General features: G+C 43.7%; 1 protein-coding gene across 5 annotated transcripts in view; it reads left to right on the top strand.

The window, feature by feature from the left end:
* ADCK1 (aarF domain containing kinase 1) overlaps positions 1 to 26,464 on the top strand; it is a 102,118-nt gene that overhangs the window by 51,880 nt on the left and 23,774 nt on the right. For 4 of the 5 annotated variants that reach the window (XM_033141954.1, XM_033141946.1, XM_033141939.1 and 1 more), the window contains 2 exons: positions 20,396 to 20,554; positions 21,876 to 22,034. In XM_033141954.1, the coding sequence (XP_032997845.1) occupies positions 20,396 to 20,554; positions 21,876 to 22,034 (318 nt within the window). Of the gene's footprint in view, positions 1 to 17,939; positions 18,024 to 20,395; positions 20,555 to 21,875; positions 22,035 to 26,464 lie in introns of those variants that run through there. The other variant, XM_033141968.1, reaches the window with a different exon arrangement.

Genomic DNA, 26,464 nt, shown 5'->3' with positions numbered 1-26,464 from the left:
GGCCTGGGCTGGTGAGGGTTGTGTGGTCTAGGGAGAATCCCAAGGGCCAGATACAGAGGATTGGAAGGCCACATTTGGCCCCCAGGTCTGAGGTTCCATACCCCTACCTTGGGAGCTCTTAGCAGTTTTCGTGAGTTAAATCACAGAGCCTAGGGCTTGCTGATCAGAAGGTCAGCAGTTCGAATCCCCGCGATGGGGTGAGCTCCTGTTGCTCGGTCCCAGCTCCTGCCAACCTAGCAGTTCAAAAACACGTCAAAGCACAAGTAGATAAATAGGTACCGCTCCAGCGGGAAGGTAAATGGCATTTCCGTGTGCTGCTCTGGTTTGCCAGAAGTGGCTTGGTCATGCTGGCCACATGACCCGGAAGCTGTACGCCGGCTCCTTCGGCCAGTAACGTGAGATGAGCACCGCAACCCCAGAGTCGGACGCGACTGGACCTAATGTTCAGGGGTCCCTTTACCTTTACCTATCATTATACAGTATTGCCTGCTATTGGTAAGAAATATTGAAAGCAGCTTCCAGAGATAAAATATACATTAAAACAATTTTAAACAGGAAAAATAAAAACAATCTCACAGATATTTTAGAAATTCAAGGAAGAAGGATCCAGTGGTGGTGGCTGGCCACTAGTGAAAGCCTGAGGAAACAGGCGGTTTTTTAAAATTCGCATTGGAAGCTCCCCATAGTTTTGATATTATTTATTTCTTAAATTTGTAATACTGCATGTATTATTAAAGCCCTCTTTGCTCAAGCTCCCAGTTCCTACCGTGTTTTCCCGAAAATAAGACATACCCATAAAATAAGCCGTAGCAGGATTTCTATGCATTTGCGCAATATAAGCCATACCCCAAAAATAAGACATAGTGACGTGGTTCCTCCCTTAAGACGGCCTGGATAGGCAGGGCTATGCAGCGTACCAACGCGGAGCGGTTAAAATAAGACATTGCCTGAAAATAAGCCATAGTGTGTTTTCTTGAGGAAAAAAAATATACGACAGTGTCTTATTTTCGGGAAAACATGGTAGTCTTCACAAGCAGCAACTCTAGATGGACCTAGATGATAATGCACACCACCCCCAGATGCCCTTGATTGCCAGAAGGTGCTTCCGGTAAGCTCAGTAGGGCCTGGATGAGCATCACAGAGCACATGGCAAATCTAGAAAAATCTAGAGCCTCATTCCACTCATTTTAGTTGTGCATCACACGAATCACTCTTATTAGACGAAGCCAACAATCTTGGGTGGAAGTCCATTCGATTACTGCTGGGATAAATTTAGCCCATGCACACATTTGCTTGGCTATTGGTATTTTTTTAAAAAAAATATATATTTCAGAGATGTATTTTTAGATCTTTGAGCGATTGTAAGATTGTTTTTCATGATGCTGGGATCCTATAGGAGGAAGAAAAGGGAAAAAATACACATAACAACAACAACATCAATATTTCATACTAATATTCAGCATTGTGCTATGGTGAACGTTCCTTCTGCACAAGCATTGGAGCTTGTCAGAAGGAATGACCCTTCTCTTCTCCCCTTGTACACTGTACTGGGGGTTCTCCCAACCACTTGAGCCAATTTTGGGGGGTGCAGGAGGCACTGGGGGAGGAGAGGGGGAAGCCGTGCTGCATATGCAGAAATCCTTGCAAAATGCTTCTTCTGACAGGCCTGTCTAGGTGAATCCCACCCTCCATTTCTAAAATTAATACTCTTATTAATGGTGTGTGTGGGGGGGTGAGTTCTACAAACATAGAGGATTAAATGCTTTGCTACATCAACATTTAAAAGCTAAGATGCACTCTAAGGGACACTGATTATGTTTTGTAGTCCTTTAATGATCTGGAGTTGGAGACATCTGGCAATTCAAAAACCAAGGATTTTAAAATACTTATTATCCTGCTGTTCTGAGAAGCTAGCGTGGAAGCCTGGTGGTGCCCAACAACTATGAAAATCACTATATCTGGAGAATATAATTGATCCTGTAGGAGGTCAAAGAAGCAATAAGCAATGGCCGGTCCATTGCCTTTTCTGTTCCTGTTGCTTTGTCCTGCTGTAAAAATTAGTGTCCAAACTTTTGGTTGTTGTTTAAAATAATATATTTTGTAAACGTCCTTTTTATAGTAACTTTTAGAATATATTTACTTAAGTGAAAGAGAAAAACATTTGCAAATGTTAACATGGAGTTTTACAAGGTCAAATTTGACAATGGGTAGTGAAAAATATCAGAAACACTGTTATTTTGTGCTGGATAAATAATTTTTGGTAATACTCAAAAGACAGTACAAAAGTATGTCATTAAATTTTAGAGGCCATTTACAAAAAGTCTTCAGGTTGAGTGTTTCAGGGTTGACCTCATTTTCAAAGTGTGAAGATCTTATCCCTTATCTGTAGCCCAGCTGTGATGCAAACTGGCCAGCTGAGCCAGAGATCCACAGGATCCTAACTCACTGGTGGAACTTGAATTTGGACTGTCCCCTTAGATACCAAGGTGACCTTGCTGATGACAAAAGAATGCTGATGACATTTTTATCACGTGAAAAAAACAGAAGCAAGATGACTGTTTGAAAAGTGACCTGTTGTACGGTGCAGTGTGAGCTAGATCAGTCTTCTCCAACATGGTGCCCTCCAAATACTTTGGGTTTCAACACTGATCCATCCTAGCCAGCATGGCCAATGATCAAAGATGGTGAGAGCTATAGTCCAAAATATTTGAAGGGTACCAGATTAGAGACGACAGGGCTAGATGCTACAGTGCCTTAAGATTTATAGTCTTATCAACCTACTTTTTATTCTACAAAAGAAATGAGGTAGCTGTGGGATTAGCCCAGGTAGTGGAAGCCACGCAACAGAAAGATGCATAGATCCCCTTGGCAGAGGGCCTTCTCGGTAGTGGCACCTACCCTGTGGAACACCCTGCCATCAGATGTCAAGGAGATAAGTAACTATAGAATCTTTAGAAGACATCTGAAGGCCCTAAACATCTGTTTAATGTTTGGTTATGTTTTTATATATGTTGGGAAGCCACCCAGGGTTGCTGGGGCAACCCAGTCAGATGGGTGAGCTACAAATAATAAAATGATGATGATGATTATGATGATGATGATTATGATGTCACTGAACACATGGGCCTCTCCTTCCCACCAGTGCTCAGGGCAGCTCTGGCTTCAGGCTTGTGCAAGAGACTTTCCTGTGGGTCCTCCTGAACTATGGCCCTTCAGTGAGGCCCTCCCCTCCTTCAACAAGAGTGCTTGGCTCATTCATCCACAAACTACTGGTCTCCCAAGTAACGGAAGGGGAGAGAATAATGAGGATGAGGGCTTGTCCTGGATGGGGAGTTTAGCTCAATGGGCCTTGCTTTCCATGGTTTCCAGCAGCTGCCCACCTTGGCCATGAGTGCTAGTGTGCTAAGGCACTGAACTGTGGGCATGAGGTATATGGAGGTAGAAGCAACATGATTTAGGGCTACACTCACTGTAGCATTGTGTTGTTATGAAGAGTGGCTTGTTGTCCCTGGATAACCTCGCCGAGAGCCTGCTCAGAATATATTGCTGAAACCTCGTGACCCTCAAAATGTGAACATTTTTCAAAGAGCAGCCCAGCTGACAAGGTTCTCGGTGGAGTGACTTTTGAGAAGCGGTATAAAGAATTTAAAACTAGGTACTAGGCACCGCAATAAATTCTTCATTTAACCTCATTTTATCTATGCATGGGCTAATGTGAAATGTAGGCTAGGGGGCACATCTTGCCAGAGGGTTCAAATCCCTACCATTCACTACCTATGACACCCGAAAGAATAAATCTAATGGCACTTGTAAGTATCTCTTGTGCAGGTGGGGGTTCTTCTGCACATTTGTGATTTCACAATAAAAGTATTTCACTAGTTGATAATACTGAGTCAAACAATTGGCCCATCTCACTCAGTATTAGGGGTCTTGTGGGAAACCGTGCAAGGGTGCATTAGAATTCAGAGAATGATAGAACCTTAGAGCTGGAAGGAGCCTTGGAGATCATCTAGGAAAGCCCTCTGCTCAGTACAGCACAGTCTACATTGAATGGCTCCCGATTCTGCTTGTTTTCATCCCCAGTGCTGTGTAAAATCTAAAGTTTACTGATTAAGTAGGTGGTGGTGCCAGCAGGAGCTCCTTGGGGAATGTTTCGCTTGCTCCTTCCTTCCTTCCTTCCTTCCTTCCTTCCTTCCTTCCTTCCTTCCTTCCTTCCTCCCTTCCTCCCTTCCTCCCTCCCTCCCCCTCCCCTCCCTCCCCTTTTAAAGCAAAATGAATAATTGGTAGTGCTTTGACCCTGCAGCATTCCTTTCTGTTTGGAATCTTGGGAGTTGAACTACAGGTCTCATAATCTTTGACTGGAAATGCTAAACTGGTCAGGAGAGAGTCCCTGGAATCACTGTCTTGAAGTTTTGATGTTGGATGTTTTCAGGCTGAGCAACCTGCTGCTCAGCCAGCCCTACTCGATACTGTCTCTGCTGGTGACCTGCTTTCTGAGGCCATTTTATTTACTGGCTGGGTACTGCTGGACAGCGGGGAAGCAAACTTCCTCTTCACTTGGGGATTGTGCAAACACAAATGGCTGCTTCTCTATCATTTATTTCTTTGGTATGTTTCCCTAATGACATAAACAACTGACATAAACAAGTTTCTTTTCTTTATATACTGTAAGCATTCAGGATAATACGTACAGTGATACTATGCTTGACCATGTCTCAACTGCCCTTGCAAAATCTGGACAGTTGGCAGCTCAGGACACCTCAATATTGTCACTATTTTGCAGGAAAGATTCAAGTGCATACCAGGAAATTTAGGTTTAGAAAAGTGACGGGGATAGTGCATTGAAAAGTGCGGAATGAACCAGTGATTAATGGGATGACATAAAATCCTGCAAGCAAATCAGGGTGATTGCAGGATGATGACGCATTGTCACAAAACCTGCCAGTAAGCAAATCAGAACAAATGCTCAGTGAGGACTGGACAATGTGCAAACAGATGAAGTCTCAATAAACAGGTTGTCTGGGGGAGTCCGCATTGAATAGGGCAGACTCTTTGCATGACTCCCCTGGAAGTCCTGCTCCACAGTGACCAGTAGATGGCCAGCTAGATCCACCCTGAACAGGACTGGTTATGGAAGTTGCAGGACCAGCATGCAGAAATCTGGATGTGAATAAACTCCCCACTTATTTTTGTTTTCCTTTATTTAAAATAGTCCTCTTCTAGTAGAAATCTCCTCGTGAGATGCTTCCTCTTCCTACCGTTCTTTGCTGAGAGATATCATTCGTTGCCAGATGCTGGTGTTTTTGGAGAAATTCCATTGGAACTTATTATTATTATTATTTTATTTGTACCCCACCCATCTGGCTAGGTCCCCCATGCCACTCTGGGCGGCTTCCAACAAATATTAAAATAAATTAAAATGTATGCTGAATTAGACCGTTGTGCCATTGAACCCAGCAGCTCTCCACCCTCTCAAACAGAGATATATTCCCATTACTTGGTATTAGAGGTCCCCCCTTTTTTTGGTTCAGTCTGGAGATTTCAGGAATTGAACCTAGGATTTTGAGTATGTGAAGCATATGTTCCTGTCAATTAGTCCAAACTGAGGTAATCAAATACCGCTTTCCCAAGCCATGCTAAGCCAAGGCATTTTGTATATTTTTCTGATGTTGTTTTTTGTTTGTTTTCTTTTATTTCTATACCGTCCTATACCAAAAGGGCAGTTCACATTAAAAATCACTTACATAAAATCAAAACAAAAAACAGATTACCTCCCCCAAAAGACAGCATTTTTTTAAAAAGGGTATAGGATGTCACGTGAGGCAGAGGCCTGGTTGAAGAGGAATGTTATTTGTTTAACTGTCCTTACTTTCAATTGCCCTTAATGATGTCATCAGGTTCGATTAGCAACCTTGTGTTGTGATGTCATCACTATGTGGCTAATCCAGGATGGAGGAAGTAGAAGAAGGAACTGGAGGAGAAAATAATAACCTAGTAGCAGCTGGGGAAAACAATGGCACTGCATAGAGCTGCAGTGGGTTAGATGGGGAAATCACTCAATATAAGGGGTTTTCAGGAGAAATTTCCATCCCACAGATATAGCTGCTTTCAACCCCTAAATCAAAACTGGCAAATATTCATTGCAGCCCTAGTATTTTCCCACATCAAATGTGGAAGATTATGCATTCTAATCTCAATTTTTGGGACTTTGGGATGGAGTCTTTTTGTTTTTGCTTGCCGCCTCAGCTTATGAAACTGAGAACCTCCATCCTTTGACATTTGAAACTTTCAGTGTTTGCAGTAGAAGACTTGAAATTGCAGCTGTATTATGGCCTATTAGCTGAAACGCCACAAGGCATTCAAAAATAGATTATTACTGTTTAAAATCACATTTCTTTCAAAACAGTTTTGATTTTAGGTGCCTGGCTCATGTTTTCAAACCGTTCAGGATTCGCAGTCCTTAAGGAGTGAGGTTAGCCTTTATTGCAGTCAAGTTTCCAGTCAGAGGAAAAACGATGGGAAATAGATTGTGCGGGAAGGCAGATGTAATGTTTTTGGAGCAGTGAGGCGGGTCTGGTTGCAGCCTAACAGCATTTAATTTGAACACTACTGTCCCCTCCTCAGTATTGACCTCTGAGAGGAAATAGCAAACAAACCACAGTTCTGCAACTTCTTAGCAACAACCTGCTGTCAATGGCATCAATTGGCTACACATTATGATGTCACAAACCCATATCCTATAAACCAGGAGGGAGGGACCTTTTCCAGACTGAGGGCCACATGACCTCATTGACATGTTCCTGGGGCCACATTCTAGTGATGTGTAGGGCAAGAGGGAAATATAAGCAGAGCAATGTGACTTCAACTTTTGTACAGTGGGATGCCGTTCATCCACACAAAAGGCAGAGGGGATCTGTACATATGGGGTGTAGAGGGGGTCCTTGAGATATTTCACTACACACTATTATGCTATAGAGTTACTTGCCTAGTAAATACCCGTGCCTCATTGAGTTCTAGAATGGCTGACTCATTTCAGCCTCTGCTTCCGTTTTGGTGGCTGCTCCTTAGAACTGGTTTTTCATTTAAAAGTCCATACATTCCATTTCATCACTCTTCAGCCCCAAAGTGAGGACTCAAAGCTATTGGAGTGGGTGGGGCCGCTTTCCCCACCTCCTTTGTTAGCGTCTCCCAGTGGGTTTGTCGAGCTGTCCAAGCATATATCAATAAAAAACACATTTATATTAAAACTAAAATGATGAATAAAAAGGGAGGGGGTGAACCCTTCACATTTCTCCCTAATAATGTGGGATATAAAAAGGGAGATTTTTATCAATTATGGAAAAAAAGGATTTCAGCCATAAAAAGGTAATTTAAAGAGTCAGAGATAGATGGGAAGGAGCATTAATGTCAGGCAGAACAAATGGGCCCACATTAGTCAACTGAAAGGTGGCATCACCAATGCTGCGCTTTCAAGCGAAGCGCCTACTTTCTGGAGCTTGCAGGGGCCTGCCCCCACCCTAAAAAGAAGAGAGGTCTTTTGAGGCAAGCTGCTCATTTAGCGCACAAGTCCTACCTGGTGCTGATGCGGGCGTTTGAGGTCAAGCCTGATCTGTATCTCAAGCCAGGCGTGGGGAATCTGTTGCTGGACTCCAGCTCCCACCAGACCCTGCCACCATGTCCAGTAGTCAGGGATGAGGGGAGTTGTAGTCTAGCTACATCAGGTGGGGTGTGTGTGTGTGTGTGTGTGTGTGTGTGTGTGTGTGTTACAGCTCTTTTGGCCCTGTTCTAGGACAAAGAAGTCAGCACATAGAGAAAAGGTTCCGCAGGGCTTCTAATGCTTTAGGGGCTCCTAAAGTGGACAGTGCCACTACCTGAGGGGCAGTGTGATAATCTGGGGTGGGGTGCTAAGAGGCAAGGAGGTGGCAGGAGGGTACTAGAGGTGTAAATGACTATCGGATTTTGAAAAGTTGGTATTGCTGGATCCAGTTCATCTATTTTGTTGCATTAATTAAACTGAGAAGACCATGATGTTAGGCTAAATGGACAAATGTCCTGTCCTTGTATGTAAGGTAGCTTCCTTTCCTTGCATGTAAGGTTAGTGGCTGAATTTGCACAAATTGTAGTCTCCCTGACCATCCGGAAAAACATATGATAACACCCGTCAGCTGTGCATCCTTCTCTTTCCCTTTGCAAATTATGCCCCCGGGGAGCAGTGGCAGTGCTGGGCCCATAAGTGCAGATGATTTATGTTAACCGTTGGAACGATAATGTTTAATCTGTAAAGTGCTAATCTATTTTTATGTTGATTATGAATAGGCCAGCTGTGCCTACTTCCCTATTCATAGAGTTTAGCGAACAAGCCCATTTTACAGGCTGGGCTTGGAGGATGATTTACATGCGTGCAGATGCTGCTTTCAGGGGAGTAAATCAGCTGCGCTGCGCTGGCGAAGTGGCGCTCAGGCCGCTCGGCAAGGATAAAGGTGGGAATGGAAGGGAAAGAAAGAGAAGGAAAGCGTGAACTGAGAAAAGAGGAAAGGGAAAAAGTGAGTGCAAATGGAGTGGAGATGTCAAGGAAGATACAGTCGTACCTCAGAAGTCGAACAGAATCCATTCCAGAAGTCCGTTCGACTTCCGAAATGTTCGACTTCCAAAGTGCAGTTTCTGTTATATGGAGTTTTGATTAATATGCACATTTTTGCAAAAGCAATTTCCCCATATATAATGCATTTTTGGTGTGATTTTTACGTATGTGCATTTTTACACAAACTTTGCCCTATAAAATCAAACAACAACAACAACAACAACAATATTGTTTCTTTCCTTCTCCCCTTGTGGTATAAAAGAGATTATTTGTCAGAGTGACTAGGTAAGTCATACTCAGAGTAGGTCTATGTATTTCAGTAGGTCTGCTCTGAGTATGGCCAGGATTGGTGATCATGTCCCATTTCTCACTGGCAATCAGGAAATCAAGGCCAGAATCTTGCCTCAGAAATTAAAAAGAGAGACTATCTGCTGCTGCTTGTTCTTACTTTTAAAGCACAATCGTTTTAATTGCTGCTGCTGTGAAACTGCACCTTCTGAAAGAGCTACAGTTCCAATCCATCTTTGAGATTGGCAGACACAACTCCATCCTGACAGGCAGGCTAGTGCAAGAAGTGCATAAGATAATATTTCTCCAAAGAGAGAGAATACAGTGGATTTAATGAGCATTGTTCAGTTCAGGTGGGAGACAGCTGGAGACAGAAGAGCAAATTAGGCAGAGACAGACTTGACATGGGGGGGAACCTACCCCCCACCCCAGATCTAAGAATGCCTTGACTTTTGGCAAAGGCAGAGTCAGAAGGACATTGGTGACATCACAGGTCACCAGGTTTTTTATACATGGAATATTGAGGAATTTACTCGGTGTTATATACCATCTATATAATATTTTCTTATAATTTTCTCTTAAACCATAACATGTTGTAAATTTTATATCCGTATTCCACAATGCTTCCACATCTATATTATAATCAATATCTATTGCCCAATGTATCACTGAAGATTTTAACTGCTCATCCTTTGTCTCTCATTCCAGTAATAAACATTTTAGACAGCACTTTAACATTACATTCCAACAGATCTCTCTCCAATTATGATATTTGTTCCCCAAACCCTCGTTTCCTATCTCTCTTAAATGCTTAATTCTAATGATGATATTGTATCCATCATGTTAACTTTCTTAATAAGTCCTTAAATTATTTTAATTTAAACTCTCCTCCCTCCTGTTTTAATAAAATTTTATAAGTTGTCCAACATTCCATCATATTCTTTTTCTTTACCGCTATGGCTTCCAGCAGTGAGAGCCAAAGTGGTATTTTTTTCTCCAATAATTTATTTATATTTATCCCATACTCTGTACACCCCCCATTATATGATTTGTAAATCCTTTGTGTACTTTCACCTTTTCATACCACACATAGGCGAGCCAACCAAAAATATTATCATGACCTTCTAAATGTAAGATACGTGGATTCTCCAATGTCATCCATTCCTCCAACATCAAAGACAAGATGCTTCATAATATAATATTATATCTGACAGGGAGAAACATCTCTCTTTTGCATCTATCAATATTTTATATTTTATTCTCAGTTTTACCCCTTGCCAGATATATTTAGAGATATCTTTTTGCCATGCATTGAAACAATCTGTTTTGCCAATCACCAGAACTGATTGAAACAAAAATAATATTCTTGGTAATACATTCATTTTTATAGTCGACACTCTACCTAGCACTGAAAGTTTGCAAATTTATTTTGATATCTTCCCAGGTTTTTAAATAATTATCTTTATATTATTTGCTGTTAACCATACACCCAGATACTTAATCTTCCTTTCAATTTTTAAACCTGACACATCTTGTAAATTATTTTTACTCTCCTCCAAATTTTTTTATCTCTTGTAATACTTTCGAGATTGACTCTATTGGTTCTTCTACATATACAGGTGAAACTCAAAAAATTAGTATATCGTGGAAAGGTTCATTTCGTTCAGTAATTTAACTTAAAAGGTGAAACTAATATATGAGATAGACTCATGACATGCAAAGCGAGATATGTCAAGCCTTTATTTGTTATAATTGTGATGATTATGGCGTACAGCTGATGAGAACCCCAAATTAACAATTTCAACTTTGGGGTTGAAACCTGACACATCTTGTAAATTATTTTTACTCTCCTCCAAATTTTTTTATCTCTTGTAATACTTTCGAGATTGACTCTATTGGTTCTTCTACATATACAGGTGAAACTCAAAAAATTAGTATATCGTGGAAAGGTTCATTTCGTTCAGTAATTTAACTTAAAAGGTGAAACTAATATATGAGATAGACTCATGACATGCAAAGCGAGATATGTCAAGCCTTTATTTGTTATAATTGTGATGATTATGGCGTACAGCTGATGAGAACCCCAAATTAACAATTTCAACTTTGGGGTTTTCATCAGCTGTACGCCATAATCATCACAATTATAACATTCAAAGGCTTGACATATCTTGCTTTGCATGTCACGAGTCTATCTACTCCAGTAGCTAATGAAAACAATTGCTTACATAAATGGACTTTTCCACGATATTCTAATTTTTTGAGTTTCACCTGTATCACCACGTCATCTGCAAATGCTTTTAGTTTCTATTGTCTCTCTCCCACGCATACCTTTAATTTCTTGATTACATCTTATTCTTTGTGCCAGTACTTCTAAAACTAATATAAACAACAAGGGTGACAATGGGCAGCCTTGTCTCGTTCTTTTAGTTATTTTGCAATTCTCAGTCAGGACATTGTTTACTATCAGTTTAGCTGAGTGTTCAGTATATATTGCTTTGACTCCTTTTATAAAAGTGTCTTCACAGCTCATATATTCCAAAACTTTAAACATAAAACCCCAGGAAACGTTGTCGAATGCATTCTCTGTACCTAAAAACATTAAGGCTGCTTATTTTCATTTCTCACTTGTAAATATTCTATTATATTGATTATATTCCTAATATTGTCCTTTATTTGTCTTCTTGGCAAGAATCTGGCCTGGCCATAATGAATTACCTATTTTAATACCATTTCAGCCTATTTGCTAATATATCTGCAAAAAGTTTATAATCGTTATTCAACAAAGATATAGGTTGATAATTTTTGAGCTGCTCAGTATCTCTATCTTGTTTAGGACTTAAAGTTATATAAACATTCTTCCAGGATTCTGGCAGCTCACCTGTATTTAAAGTCATATTCATAATATCTTTTAATAGTTGTATTAATTAGGTAACGTCGTAACTTCTTATAATATATTGCTGATAGACCATCAGGTCTGGGTGCCTTCCCATTTTTTGCCTGTGAGATTGCTTGCTGGAATTCCATCATTGTCACTGGTCCATTCAAAATTACGGGTGAACCACATGCATTATTAATGAATACTCCTTCAGGATATTCCCAACAATAAGGAATTTTGTTGTATCTCAGTGCATCTGTCAGGTATTTATAATTTTCTCTTTTCTTTGGGGAGCCAGTGTGGTGTAGTGGTTAAGAGTGGTGGACTCATAATCTGGTGAACCCGGTTTGATTCCTTCTCCTCCACATGCAGCTACTGGGTGACCTTGGGTTAGTCACACTTCTCTGAAGTCTCTCAGCCTCACTCACCTCACAGAGTGTTTGTTGTGGGTGAGGAAGGGAAAGGAAAGGAGATTGTTAGCTTCTTTGAGACTCCTTAAGGGGAGTGAAAGGCAGGATGTCAAATCCAAACTACTCCTCCTCCTTTTCCTCCTCCTCTTCTTTAACAATCTCATCAGGATTTCTTTCAAAATTATTATTTGCTGCTCGTCACTCCTGTTTAGGACCTGCATGTAGTGCTTTTTTCTTCTGGGGGGATGCAGGGGTATGCATACCCCTAAACATTTTGTGAATCTAAGTTTGGCCTCATTGAGGGGCAGTATTTCAATGAGTCGGAAAATGAGAGTACCCGTAAACATTTTTTTAAAGAAAAAAAGCACTGCCTGCATGGATTGGTAGCTGCCTGCTAGAAGAAGAGATGATCAACGTAACCACCTCATACTTCTGGGTGGATCCACATGGCATCTCAATAGGGTTTCAAGATCCCACATTGCAAATGAGCAGACCCTGCAGCAAGCACTGGTCCGCCTTAAATTTTCCCAAGTGAAGGCTGTTGCCTGTGCATTGACTTTTGATGCCCATGTGGGCAGAATTCTAAGTGTTGCCATACAGTTGCAATGAGAAAATGGATTTACCTATGTCTTCCAGGATGCGTGACAATCTTCATGCTAAAAGCTATGGTTGGTATTCAACTTGGTGTTGCTCGGAGTAAACACATTGAAATTAATGGCCCTATTTTAGTTATTTTCATTTATCTCATAGGGCCTACTCTGCGTAAAACATAGTTGAATACCGCCCTAGGGCCTCAAATGTTCAAAAATGACACAGACAAGCTAAATTAAAATTAATAATGCATGTGGTTCACCCGTAATTTTGTATTTTTTTACATTAAGCTTTAGTCATTTTTTTTAATGTCACAACTGTAAGCCTCTCAGAAGGAAAGGAGACATAATGTTGAATTGTAGCATGACACAATGTTGGTTTATTTGTCTGGATTGTCCCAACAGTCTAATGGGTGAGCTAGGATTAGTATTCAGGCGATTCTTTTTAGAGTACCATGGTATACATGCTGTATGTGCACTCCAGCTAGGTATCACTGCTGCTCCCATCTCCTATCTCTTCCCTCATGGCATCATCACATTAGGGCATTGTTATCAGCCCAGGATTACTGATTTTCATTACTAGCTTTGCATTTTATTAAGTATCTGGCCTTAATCAAGGTTATTCTGTGTGTTTGCCTGAGCACAGATGATAAGCAAGAGTAAATTGAGATGGAATAAAGAACATGTTCCCCGAAGCATCAATTTGTAGGGGGGGGGATCAAAACAAAACAGGGTAACTGCCAGCACTGTGTTGTATGCCAAAGCTGTGTTAAGTGGAAAGCAAGACTGCGTAGTCTTTGGTTGTTAAAAAAAAAAAAAGAATAATTTTTTCATCACAAAAAGCTGAATTTATAAACGATACAAGTACAGGAAATATGCATACCTTTATTTGTTTTGCATAGTTTTATTCTGCTTCTGCTCAGCACAACAATCAGGGAGTTATGCAGACCACTAAAGTCCTGCCTTCTGACCACTGGAAAAACAGGCTGTCTTCTGACCTCTTGAGATTTTATCAGGCATTGCCAACACAGTTTCAATACAATCTATCCAGCCCTAGTCTGAAGTTGCTCTTCTTTTGTTTGCTGTTATGCACAGTTACTAGGGAGCCTTGTATTTAAGCAGTAGCCTGGTAGGCATATCGAACTAGGAATTCAGTGTAGATGAGTGAGGTGTTTCTTGCAAATAGTTCACTGCACCACTGCAGGTGTTAATTCAACAGCCTGTTACTGTAAAAGGTCAAAAGGTGTGCCCATTTAATGTATATTTTAGCTCTAATCATTACTGACCATAATTTATTAATTTTATATATTAAATTTAGAAAAGAGCCCAGGTCGGCAAACAGCAAGAGAGAAAGCAATAAAAACATCTTAAGAACAATCCCAGCACAGATACGGAGTGGGAAAGATCTCAGCTTAAAAGGCTTGCTGAAGGAGGAAGGTCTTCAATAGGTGCTGAAAAGAAAACAGAATGCCTGTCTAGTATTCAAGGGGAGGACATTGCAAAGGATAGGTGCCAAAACACACAAGGCCTGATTTCTACATTGGGCAGAATGGACCTCCTGGTAAGATTGTATCTGCAGGAGGCCCTCACTCCAACATGCAGTGATCAATTTGTTATTTAAGGGGTCAGATAACCTTTCAGGTACCCTGGTCCCAAGCAATGAAAGTACCAGGGTGTCAGAGTATGCCTCTGTATTTTCCAGGAATCACTATTGCACTCAATCCCTGCTTGAGGGTTTCCCATAGGCTTCTGACTTGTCCACCCTGAGAACAGGATGTTGAATTAAATTGTATTCGTCTCATCCAGCTGGGCTGTTCTTTAGAGAGAAGTTTTGTACAGTGTCTCAGTTTGGGGTGAGAAGCAACTGTATCACCCACATGTTAGAAAATTATTATTTTAAAATACTTAATAAATATGCACTCTTGACAGCCAAGTTAGGGTCTCATCAATTAAGCTCTGCATTCATTAGTCAAGAAGAAGTCCAATCAGATTTCACAGGCTCAGCCCAGCTTCTATAAATTGTGGGCTGTTTGTTCTGACAGATGATGAATTATTCTTCATAATCCACTATCGGCTGCGATAAATCTAATCTTTCAACTTCTGCTGTCTTAATAACTCCTAGGGTAACAATGCAACACTTGATTTCTGAGCACAGAATGCACAAATTGATGGGGGAACTAGAGGATTTAATTTACTGCCCAGGTTTAAAGTTTAGAGTGGCTCTAGCTTGACATTTGCCGCCACAACAAGCCTAGGTCTTGCAAAAGCCCATGGAATAATAAATATTTAATTTCAAGTGCTGAGTACAATATATAGTTTGGAATAGGGTCAGGGTCGGTACATTCTGGTGGTGTTCCTCCACGGGAGGATTTTAGGAAACCCCAGAAGCTCCCTGAGACCTGGTGTAGTAATAGAGGAAGCCGCTTTATAGCAACTTACAGTATTTGTCCATCAAGCTCAGGGGGTGGGGGAATCTTTTTCAGCCCGAGGCCCACGTACTGCCATTGGCAACCTTACAAGAGCTGCATGGCAGTGGTGTCTAGGTCCAGGGGCAGAAGTGAGCGGAGCATGTGACAGTAGATTATATTCCAGCCACGCAGAAGTCAAAAGATTGCATCCGTCACTCTGTGTTCCATCCAAGCTACCAAGAGGTGTTACCACATATTCCATATAGTGCATATTCCAACCAGGCAAAAGCACTCAAGCAAAGTGTAGAACAGGGGGTACTGATTGGTGTGGCCTGGGGAGGATCCTGAATAAAGAGGCTTGGAGGACCAGATCTGAGCCCCCACACCCCTGATGCAGCCCAATATTGTCTACTCTGTTCATCAGCCGTTCTCCAGGGTCTCAGGCTCTGTGTCACAGGGCAGAAGCATTGCCCCTGATTTAGGGGGAGGTGGACTTCATACACTCCTCCTCCCCCCTGTTGTGTTGGAGCTGTGGCTTCCGGTGGTGTGAGATAGTTTTAAAGAGTTTGAGACCGTGCTTTCCAGGCTATCTCAAGCACTTCTGCATTGCAAAAATGGGGGTGAGGGTGAGGATATGGAAGGAAGCCCATACTGTGGCAAAGAAAAAACAGTGGCCCACATTATGAAGCTGGTGCACTGGGGAGTGTTGAAATATATAGACAGTATATGAGAGTGAGAGAGAATGATTTGCTATGCTGGGGTCCTGCAGCTCACACTGCTGTGTTATCTCAGCAACACACCTGTTCATGTAGCTTCTTCTGTATCTCCCCTTCCCCACCATTCTTCAGTTCCTGGAAGACTCCACCAATCCCTTTTGGTGCCTGAGCTCTTTCCTTTCCTGGCTTTCCTATGTTTACTTTCCTTATGGTCTATCACTGTTTACACATAATGCTGAGGCAAACCATGACATTATGTCCAAACTTGGGCTCGTGGTTTGTTTGCCTCAAACAAACAAACAAACACGTTTTAAGCCAAGGACAAATATTGGTAACAGCTCATGGTTTGTTTGGAGAGAAATAAACCCAAGCTCAGGTGTGACAAGGGTGGCATGCCCTGTTTTGCCACTTGAAGCCACCGCCTGTGCCACCCTGCCTGCTGCCTCTGCTGCCAGTGGAGAAGTGATGCCAGCATTGGCATCAGTTTCAGGTGAGACCTCACTGGTTTCAGGTGAGATATTGCACACTCTGTGATGCTGGTGATGCTTTTCTGCTGCTGGTGGTGGAGGCAGCAGGACAGGTGGAGACGCCTCTGGGGCCCCACTTCAGGGATTTCCGCTGCCTGAGGCCATGGCTTCACCCCACCTAATGGCTGTGCCGGCTTAGTTCACAGCAGGAGCAGGGAGGACTAAAGCACCTGTGATTTTAGCCCAGCATGCTCTGCTTTCACCTCTGGACCATATGTTTAACTTTGATTTAAAGTGAAATGTAAACAAGGCCAATGTGTTGCTTTGATTAGATTAGGAACTGGAAGAAGCCTGAGTGCCAGAAATCATAATGGAGGGTTTTGGCGGGAAACTTCATCTGGCCTTAGCTTGCTTGATCTCTCCACTCATCACTTCCAGACAAAATGGAAGCTGTTGTGCCAAAGTAACATTGAGGAGAATGCACAGTGAAGGCAGCTAGTGCTCTCTGGTAGTACAGACATTCAGAAAGATTTCTTTGTGTGCTGAATGCCCTATGCAAATTGAGTATATAATTTAGGAGTTATGGGGAGGTAGAAGAAGCCATGGAAGCACCTATATCCCATTTATCCATGCCCAATGGATGCTCCATTCACCATCTTGTTTTACTTCATTACAGCCTATATGCTTTTCAAATTCACCTCTGCAAACCTATGGGCTAGAGGCTTAGTTTAAAAAGAAAAGGAAGCAAGCTGAGATTTTCAGAGTGTTGTACCCCAAGTGTTGGGTTGTAGCCAACTAATTTCTACTCATAGTAAACCCACTGAAATTCACATACCTAAGTTAGGCAGGTCCATTAATTTCACTGGGTTGTATCCAGTGGTAGAGTAGACCCATTGACATTAACAGGCATGACTAACAGGGTCATTAATTTCAGTGGGTCTATGAGTAGAACTTGGCTGGATATCACCCGAAGTGTCTACTCTGAGGAGGACTAATATTGGATACAGCCTGGTATGACAACAAATGTGTGGAATACTCTCTGCTTTACATTTGAGGCAGGACCCTTTACTCAAGTGTAGGGGTTTCAGGTGTAGGTAAAAGTCACTTGCGGCTTTTACCCGCCCAAACAGCACCCTTGCCCACGTGAGTAGTTCCCTCAAGCCACGACCTGACTCTCCGCAGAATCAATCATTTGCTTTGGCGGTGTTGGTGAGGAAATGAATAAATCTGAAAGTGAAAAAGAAGAAGAAGAAACAACATCTAGTAAACTGTTTGAGGGGAAAGAAATTCCTTTCTGAAGGCAAGAATGTCAAAAGGTTTGAATCATGGATCTGCTGTAATTAAAAAACACATAACTAGTCGTTTTCAAATGTGGTTGTTCTACTTAATTGATTTTGCCGCCGGAGGAATAAAATAAATAAATAAAAGGCGCCTTGCCTGTGAATTACTGGAGGCGGTTGAGACTCCGTTTGAATCTAATTGCTGCAAATGTGCCAGTTTGTTGCTGGTAATAGTTATTGTAAAAGAAGCAGGGGTGGGGGCGATGGGGAAAGAGAGGCAGCGGTGTGTGAGGGGAAGGAAAGTCGCTGTCAGCAGCTGCATGTAGGCCTCCTTCAGAGATGGTGTTTCTCTCTCCCCTCCCCCCGCGGCTTCATCAACACAAAAGATTTCTGTTGAATGCTTTGCATGTAGGCTCTGCTTAAAAGTGTTTTATTCATATTTAATTGCCGGCTTGCCGCAGCTCCCGTCTTTAATTACTGTGTAAAAAAGTGGGATATAAAAATGCATCAGCATTCCATTTGTTTTCTTTTTTTCCCATTTCTGCATAAATTATGTGTTTCTTGACTGCTGGCCCTGGTGAGATTTGTGTATTGTGTAAGCAGGGAGCAGGCAGTCTTCTTCTAAGCCAACTCTACTGGCCGTTTTTGCTTTAGAATTGGGTTGCGCTTGTGGAGGGGAGGCAAGATGGCCGTGGAAGGTTTCCCCCAGCTATACAATAATATCTCTGAAGGGCAGCTTCTGCATTGGAACCCCACCGGTGTCTGATAAGCCTCATTTCACACCTGCGAGCTTTATCTGACTGTTCCAGTTTTGCTTCCTTCCTATGCAGCCTTGCATTTAACAGTTTGCCTGGTAGCCACAGGTGGCCAGGGATTCCATGCAGGCCAGAGGGGTAGTGGGGGGAGAGACAGATTCTGTTCTCTATCAGCTTACACGCAGGGTGTGATGGCCTGGGAGTCAGACTCTGATGCTGAACCTGAGGGATCCCAGCCTGCACAGGATTCCCCGCCTCCAGAACCAGCTGAGCCGGGGCCAGGGCTTGAGCCTGAAGGATCCCCACCTGTGCTGGATCCCCAGGTGCAGGCATCAGCAGAGTCTGCTCTGGCTCCTGATGGGAGGGAGGACCCATTGCCTGCAGGTGCTCCACTCCCAGCCTCTTCAGAGGAAGCTGAGGCATCCCCTGGGTCCAGTAACCCACCAGCCTCTCCTGAGCTACAGAGGCTCAGGGCAGAGAGGCGAAGGGAGTTAAGTGTCTGCAGGAGGAGTGCTCGCCTCCAGGCCCGGAGGAGAGGCGAGTCTCCAGAGGATCGGGGCGGCCCTAAGCATAGGGCCAGATAAAAGCCAGCCAGACCCAGCCCAAGTTGCGTGAGCAACATAGTTGCAAGCGTGTGCTCAACCTGCAACCTTGTGCCTGAACCTGCCTTGGACCTTGACCTGCTCCCTGCCTCGCTCCCCGCCGGACTGACCTCCTTTGGACCCCTAGACCCAGGACTGGACTTGGACCTCGCTTCATGGACAAACCCTTGGGGCCAGCACACAGGGTTTCTCAAAACTGGGCCTACAGCTGCTTTTGGACTTCAACTCCCATCTCCCCTAGCTAGCAGGACCAGTGGTCAGGGATGATGGGACTTGTAGTCCAACAACAGCTGGAGATCCAAGTTTGAGGAACATTGGCTTGGAGGAAAATCAGAAGGTGCCTTGTACCAAGTCAGTTGCAGCCATGATGAAATGAGAGCCTGGAGGAAAAGTATAATTATTATATAATAAATTATAGTAATTAAGAAGTTTGTTGTTGTTGCTGTTCAGTTGTGTCTGACTCTTCGTGACCCCATGGACCAGAGCACGCCAGGCACACCTATCCTTCACTGCCTCTCGCAGTTTGGCCAAACTCATGTTAGTAGCTTCGAGAACACTGCCCAACCATTTCATCCTCTGTCGTCCCCTTCTCCTTGTGCCTTATATCAAATCAGTTGCCTTATATCAAATCAGACCTGTGGTTCACCTCCTCTGTACTGCCTACCTTGACTAGCAGTGGCTCTACAGGGTTTCAGACTCAGGAGATAACCACTTTTACTTGGAGATGCTGAGGATTGAACCAGGATCTTTCTGCATGCAAAGTTCATGTTCCACTGCTGAGCTTCTCAAAGAAGCTGGCTTGGGTTTTGTGCTGGCTGTGAATAAAGGAGACCCCCCTGCCTCACAAACAGTATGGAAATACAGAGGGCTGTCAGAGGAGAGATGGCGTGCTCTGTTCCTCTGTTGCCAACCTCCTTCGTAGAAGCCTTTCTTTTCTTTTGCTAGCCTAACAAGAGACTAGAAGGCAAGAGGATGGGGCTTCCCCTCTTCAGTAACCTTTGTGGACCTCTTTGTAGCTTCTGCCTGTTAAATCATTCCCTGTGATTTTACCTGCTACCTGCCAGGAAGGAATTCGTAGTTACAGCGCACCCCATTATGGAGCTGCTGTGACAGGATAAACTTTGCCTACTATCGGTTTTTTCCTGGCATGCAGCTGCTGAAAGTGCAGGAGCACTGCCAGAGCAAAAAGCTGACAACCCTACCCAGACTGACTTCCCACTTTCGCCGAGGAGCTTGCCTATTGAAAAGGCACACACCTTTTCTGGCTAAAATATACAGAGAGAACAGGAAGCTTGGGTTGCAGTCCCCAGGCTGTCAGGGCTCTCCGTCTGTCTATGGTAATTAATGTCTCTCTGCATCTGAAGCATACCTGCGGGCTATTTCTTAGGAGGCTGACAGCTTCCCTTCTTTCTTCCCCTTGCAGATTAATGAGTTGTTTATAAGTTTTGAAGATGCTCCATTGGGGGCGGCATCCCTGGCCCAAGTCCACAAGGCTGTGCTACAGGATGGGAGGACCGTTGCAGTGAAAGTCCAGCACCCAAAGGTTCAAACACAGAGTTCAAAGGATATTCTGTTGATGGAGGTAAATGGCTACATTCATGTATCTGCCTCCATTACAAAATGGACGTGTGTCACCTTTGGCACAGGCAGGCTTAAAAGCTGGGCTGGATCTTCAGAACTCTGCCAGCACCATGCTTCCTTTTGCTTCATTGAGGGTTGTCTTTAGTTTGTTACATGTATGAGAATCATGGAATTACGGAAGCACAGAGTTGGAAGGGACCACAAGGGTCATCTGGTCCAACCCCCTGCAATGCAGGTATCTTTTGCCCAGCATGGGGCTTGAACCGATGACCCTGAGACTAAGAGTCTCATGCTCTACTGACTGAGCTAAGCTAGGCCCCAGATTATCCCCCCCCCCAGATGCTATGGAAAGAGAAATAACATGGGCAGAAGTTAGCGCTTGGCTAACATTTCTCAGAAAATAATTTTATTGATTGATTTCATTCATGTATAAATCATTTCCCACAAGACATCCCAAAGCGATTAACAGTAAATACATCAACAAACACATCAATAATAAAAACAATTCCAAAGCCAATACAGATATGGGGTCCTGTTTGGTCCTGATGGTCCTGTTCCGCTAGCTGAAAAGATGCATGCTAGCAGAACAGAACTTTCCCCCATATCCTCTGCCCTGCAGACCCTCATAAGCAGCTCTAGAGGGTAGGGAAAACCTTTGGAGAAGATTAGGGGTGGAGGTTGGCGGGAAGAGGAAGCAGAAGTGGAGCAATGAATATAAATGTTTCCTTTGTACAGAAGGCTAGTTTCTACACACACTCGACACATGTCTCCATGTCTTCCATCCAGTTAAGGAAGGGCCATTATCAGAGTTTTCACGCAGGTGAAAACACTCAGGGTGTGATGCAGGGCCAGTGAGGGCTATGGCCTGGAGAAACTTACAAGGGTTAAACACAGCAGCCTTGAAAGCCACATTTGGGCCCTGGGCCAATACTACACAATAGTAATTTACTACACAATAGTAAATCCTCATACCTGTTTTTCTATCCCCCCTTTACTCCATCAATCATAATTTTTATTAGATGGGCTGCTTCCACACTAGAGCTTTTTGCACAGCTTAGGCACCACTTTTCCAGTCATCTGAAGCCACTTCTGTCATTGGAGCTCACTGGAGAGGAGAATAGTGCTCAGGGAGGTAAACTGTGGCTTAAGCCCCCTTCACATGCACACCCCTATCACTGAGAAAATTAGAAGCCACTCCCCACATCGAACTTCTCCCATCATTACCTAGCTTGCCCTTCAGTGTTGGCTTCTTGTTGCTGCCTGGTACTGCAATGTGGTTTAGGATCCTTTCGGAAACTTAAGATGCGACTGCTTGGTTCCAGGTCCTTGTCTCAGCTGTGAAGCAGATCTTCCCAGACTTTGAATTCATGTGGTTAGTTGAAGAATCTAAAAAGAACTTGCCTCTTGAGCTGGACTTCCTGAACGAAGGGAGGAATGCTGAGAAGGTGGCCCACATGCTCAGAAACTTTGACTTTCTAAAGGTAAGATAAGGGTAAAGGTAAAGGGACCCCTGACCGTTTGGTCCAGTCGTGGACGACTCTGGGGTTGTGGGGCTCATCTTGCTTTATTGGCCAAGGGAGCCGGCGTACAGCTTCCGGGTCAGGTGGCCAGCATGACTAAGCTGCTTCTGGCAAAACAGAGCAGCGCACGGAAATGCCGTTTACCTTCCCTATTTATCTACTTGCACTTTGACATGCTTTGAACTGCTAGGTTGGCAGGAGCAGGGACTGAGCAACAGGAGCTCACCCCATCGCGGGGATTCGAACTGCTGACCTTCTGATCGGCAAGGCCTAGGCTCTGTGGTTTAGACCACAGCGCCACCCGCGTGTGTGCACATGCAATCTGCATGCAATCTTATGAGCATCCAAGTGAGTGTAAGATTGGCATTCAGCAGGGGCAGTGTTGTTATTAATTTGCTATCGGGGGGTGGGTGGGTGGGTGGGGTATCAAAAGTGAATGTAATTCTGCTGATGCTGCTGAATTAGATATCCTAGGGATATCATTGGCCCTCACCAGAATAGCAGGGAAGGATGTGTGTGTGTGTGTGTGTGTGTGTGTGTGTGTGTGTGTGTGTCTTACATTGGTCCTGCAGGCACTGCCTGGAGGAAGAAAGAGGTAGTAATTTTTAATGACTAGTTTTGGGCGCCTCAGCAGAAATGGCAAAGAACACAGCTGGGACACTATTCTCTGCACAGCTCAGTAATTTCTGTGCTGAACGATTATTTCAGCCTTGGTACAACAGCTCCACGTAAACTCGGCCCTCCAGGAAAACTGAGTTCTAGAGCACTGGGTGGCCTCCTGATGCACAGAACATTCTCTTGAATTGCCTGACTGTTGAATTGTTGACTGTTGAATATTCAGGCTGAGAGCATTCTGGGGTAGCAGCCAGCAATTCAGAATCAGTGTCAGGACCTGATGTTATAAGCCTGGCAGTGTGGATACTAGGAAGGAACATCATAACCATTTTGTTAGAACTCAGAATAAGTTTTTTTTTTTAAAGAAACAACAACAACCTACAGCACTGCTTGGAAATTGGAGACATCCCTGTCCTCCTCCTCCTCCTCCTGCTTTGCTGAGGCTACCGCTTGGCACTGTAATGAAATAATGTCTGATGCCACAGTTGGTCATGTGGCTAAGGGCATGCTTCCTTGGAAGTTTCCTGAACCCTTGGTTTAGTACTACTTTTATTATTATAGTTCTAAACCAGAGGGGGAAGGAGGTCCTACGAGAAGCAAATATCATTTTTGCTCTTTTCAGCAGAAAGCTGGTTGTATGCTGGCATTGACAGTGGCCTGATCTTCTTTGGTGTGCATTGCCAGGATCAGCTGGGGGGTGAGGGTGGGGATCCACCATTCTGAACAGTTCAAGATTTTTTGCAGGGTTGAAAGGTAGGGAATCAAACCTAATAGTCATCTTAGGGGTTGTTGCTGCTCCTTAGGACAGATTTCAAGTCCCCACCCCCCACTCTGAATTTATTCTTATCAACTACAGTGGTACCTCTGGTTACAAACTGAATTTGTTCCAGAGGTCCATTCTGAAGCTGAAACTGTTCTTATCCTGAGGTGCACTTTCGCTGATGGGGCCTCCCGCTGCAAGCATGCCTCCAGTGCGCAATTTCTATTTGCATCCTGGGGCAAAGTTCACAACCAGGAGCAGCTGCTTCCAGGTTAGCGGAGCTCGTAACCTGAAGCGTTCGTAACCAGAGGTACCACTGTACTAGGCCATCAGAAGTCCCCTTTCATTATTTCATCACAACAATAGAAAGGAACTGAAATAAAAGTAAGAGCAGGGGTTGTATTCCTTAATAATTTCTCAGTAGTATATCTCAGGCATATCTGTGTGCACATTAATACACACACACACACACACACACACACACACACACACACACACACACATATCACGGTCACTCCCCTATAACAATCTAGGCCAGTGCAATCACACACGGTTGCCACGTGCACACTAATATGAGTATACTGCTACCACAGGTATAATCCAATACATAGATTTGCATGTGTGAAGATAGGGACTGAATTCCTCAGCTGCCATTGCTGAGAAATGGCCAACTTTGTGGAGTGCTCATATACTGATGCTGCCACATTGCTCCTGCCACATTGCTCCTCCTATAGTGGTCTGTGCACATGTCAGGTTCATGCCTTCATAAACGATTGTAGGCCCCTGCACAGGAGCAATGTTGCAGCTCCTACATCGCATGAGCCAGGCTGCTCCCTCTGTGCCGTGTGTGTGTGCCCCCCTCTGGTTTTGTGTACATTCATTGACACATGTGTACATACCTGGATATTGCAAACAGGCACACTAATTTAGGTATGTCTTTGCCTACATAAGCACTCGTGCAATTTGCTGCTACCCTTTTGTTTCTCTCAAAAAACATTAGGCAAAAGCCTTGCTCATACACTCAGAGCCCCATGAATGTAAGAGGAGCCTGATGAACCACGCCACTGGCCCATCTAGTCCTGTTCTCATGGTGGCCAAACAGATGCCAGCTCTTTCAAAACTTGATTGCAACCCAGCAACACTCTTCAATGATTCTTCCATGTGTAATGCTAAGCAAACAGGCCTTAAAAGGGCACAAAAGGCCAAAGGCTGATGGCTTCTTCTAAGCGAATGTTTATCAAGAGTGTTGTGCCTTGGAGAGCAGCTCTGCTGCTGCTGTAACAAGTAGGAGAGTGTGGAGCAAATCCCCATGGAGACAGCCAATCACATCCTCGCTGGGTTAAAGAGCCACTGCAATATCGATTCAGGGAATAATAACAAATTGCTGCAAAAATGGCTAAATAATAGATTTCCCCTGTCCAATCCGTCGATTCCAAGACGTTTTCATCAACCCCAAAGGCAACAAGGGAGTTGTTTCCTGGTAATTCCCCCCCACCCCCAGAGTTAAAAAAAACAACAACACCCATAGCACAGCAGGGAAGTGGATTTCTTACCATGAACCCAGTTGAGCTTGTAAAGCCAGAGATAAATTGTTTCCATGTGCAAGCATTAGGGCCAAATGTCTGTGCATCATTTAAGCTTGCCAAGGACTATGACTTTGTGTGAGTGAGACTTATGCACAGCTTAATAAGGACCACTGACTGCTGCTGTAAATTTTGGAATGGGGATAAATGTTGACGCAGGGTTAAAATAAGCGACAGGCTTTGGGATCAGTGGATTTAAGAGCCAGTGCATGGTAACAGCAGGGGCTGGGGAAGCTGGGAATCCGTGGCAACTAGCCACAATCGCTATGCTCTGCCTCCACAGTTGGAGGGAGCAATGCTGCTGAATACCAGTTGCCGGAAACCACAGAGATGCCAGTTCTCTTGTGCTCAAATCCTGCTTACTTGTTAACCATGGGCATCTGGGAGGACAGATGGAGCATTGGCCTGATCCAGCAGGCTCTTCTTCTGAACAAGGCTACAGCTTTGGTACCTTCCTTTCATTTTGAATGCATGGCTTCAGCAAGTATTCTGCAATGTGCTATAGTCTGAGAGAAGGTGAAAAGTGCTGTAGTTCTGTAGCCCTTGAGAAAGTGAGTTTACAAACCCAGACTAAGGAGAAGTGGCACAGAAATGGAAATTTCTGTGATTTTGGAGCTATGTTTTTTTCCAGGGCAAAGGCTCCCCGCTCCGCATGAAAAAGAGGTTGGAGTGGGGCATTGAAATATAGTTGTCTCAATCCCAAACTTACCTGATTATTTTAACAGGCAAGTGTATGTGTATAGTTGGAGTAACTAACCTTTGGCTCACCTGATGTTGTTAGAGCGTAGCTCCCACCAGCCCCAGGCAGCATGGCTGATAGTGAGAGATGATGGAAGTTGTAGTCCTAAACTTCTGGAGGGCTCTAGGTTAGCCAACCCTGGTGTATAGGATTCAGCCTACAATCTTGTACACATTTACCTGGGAGCAAGGAACATTAAGTTCACTAAGATTTTGTTCATTCACTCTTTAACTTCATAAATAAGTTCCAGGAAGCAGAGCAAAGCAGTTGAGTCATCTCTCTCTCTCTCAGTGTTCTTCTTCCTGTTCTTTACACAACTGGTGCTATGATGGGAGTAGTTGGAAGGTGAAAAAACACCAGGGGGAGACAATCAGTAATTGGCCAACAGTGGTTGGAAGACACCTCTTGGATGCACCTGATAGAAAGACCATGAATGAAGAAGAGAAGAAGAGTTTGGATTTGATATCCCGCTTTTCACTACCCGAAGGAGTCTCAAAGCGGCTAACATTCTCCTTTCCCTTCCTCCCCCACAACAAACACTCTGTGAGGTGAGTGGGGCTGAGAGACTTCAAAGAAGTGTGGCTAGCCCAAGGTCACCCAGCAGCTGCATGTGGAGGAGCAGGGAAGCGAACCCGGTTCACCAGATTACGAGACTACCGCTCTTAACCACTACACCACACTGGCTCTCATGAAT

The sequence above is a fragment of the Lacerta agilis genome, chromosome 1 (assembly GCF_009819535.1).
Source record: "Lacerta agilis isolate rLacAgi1 chromosome 1, rLacAgi1.pri, whole genome shotgun sequence".
Lineage (NCBI taxonomy): Eukaryota > Metazoa > Chordata > Lepidosauria > Squamata > Lacertidae > Lacerta > Lacerta agilis.
Note: the sequence above shows the minus strand (reverse complement) of the source record. Positions and strands in the feature narration are given on the sequence as shown.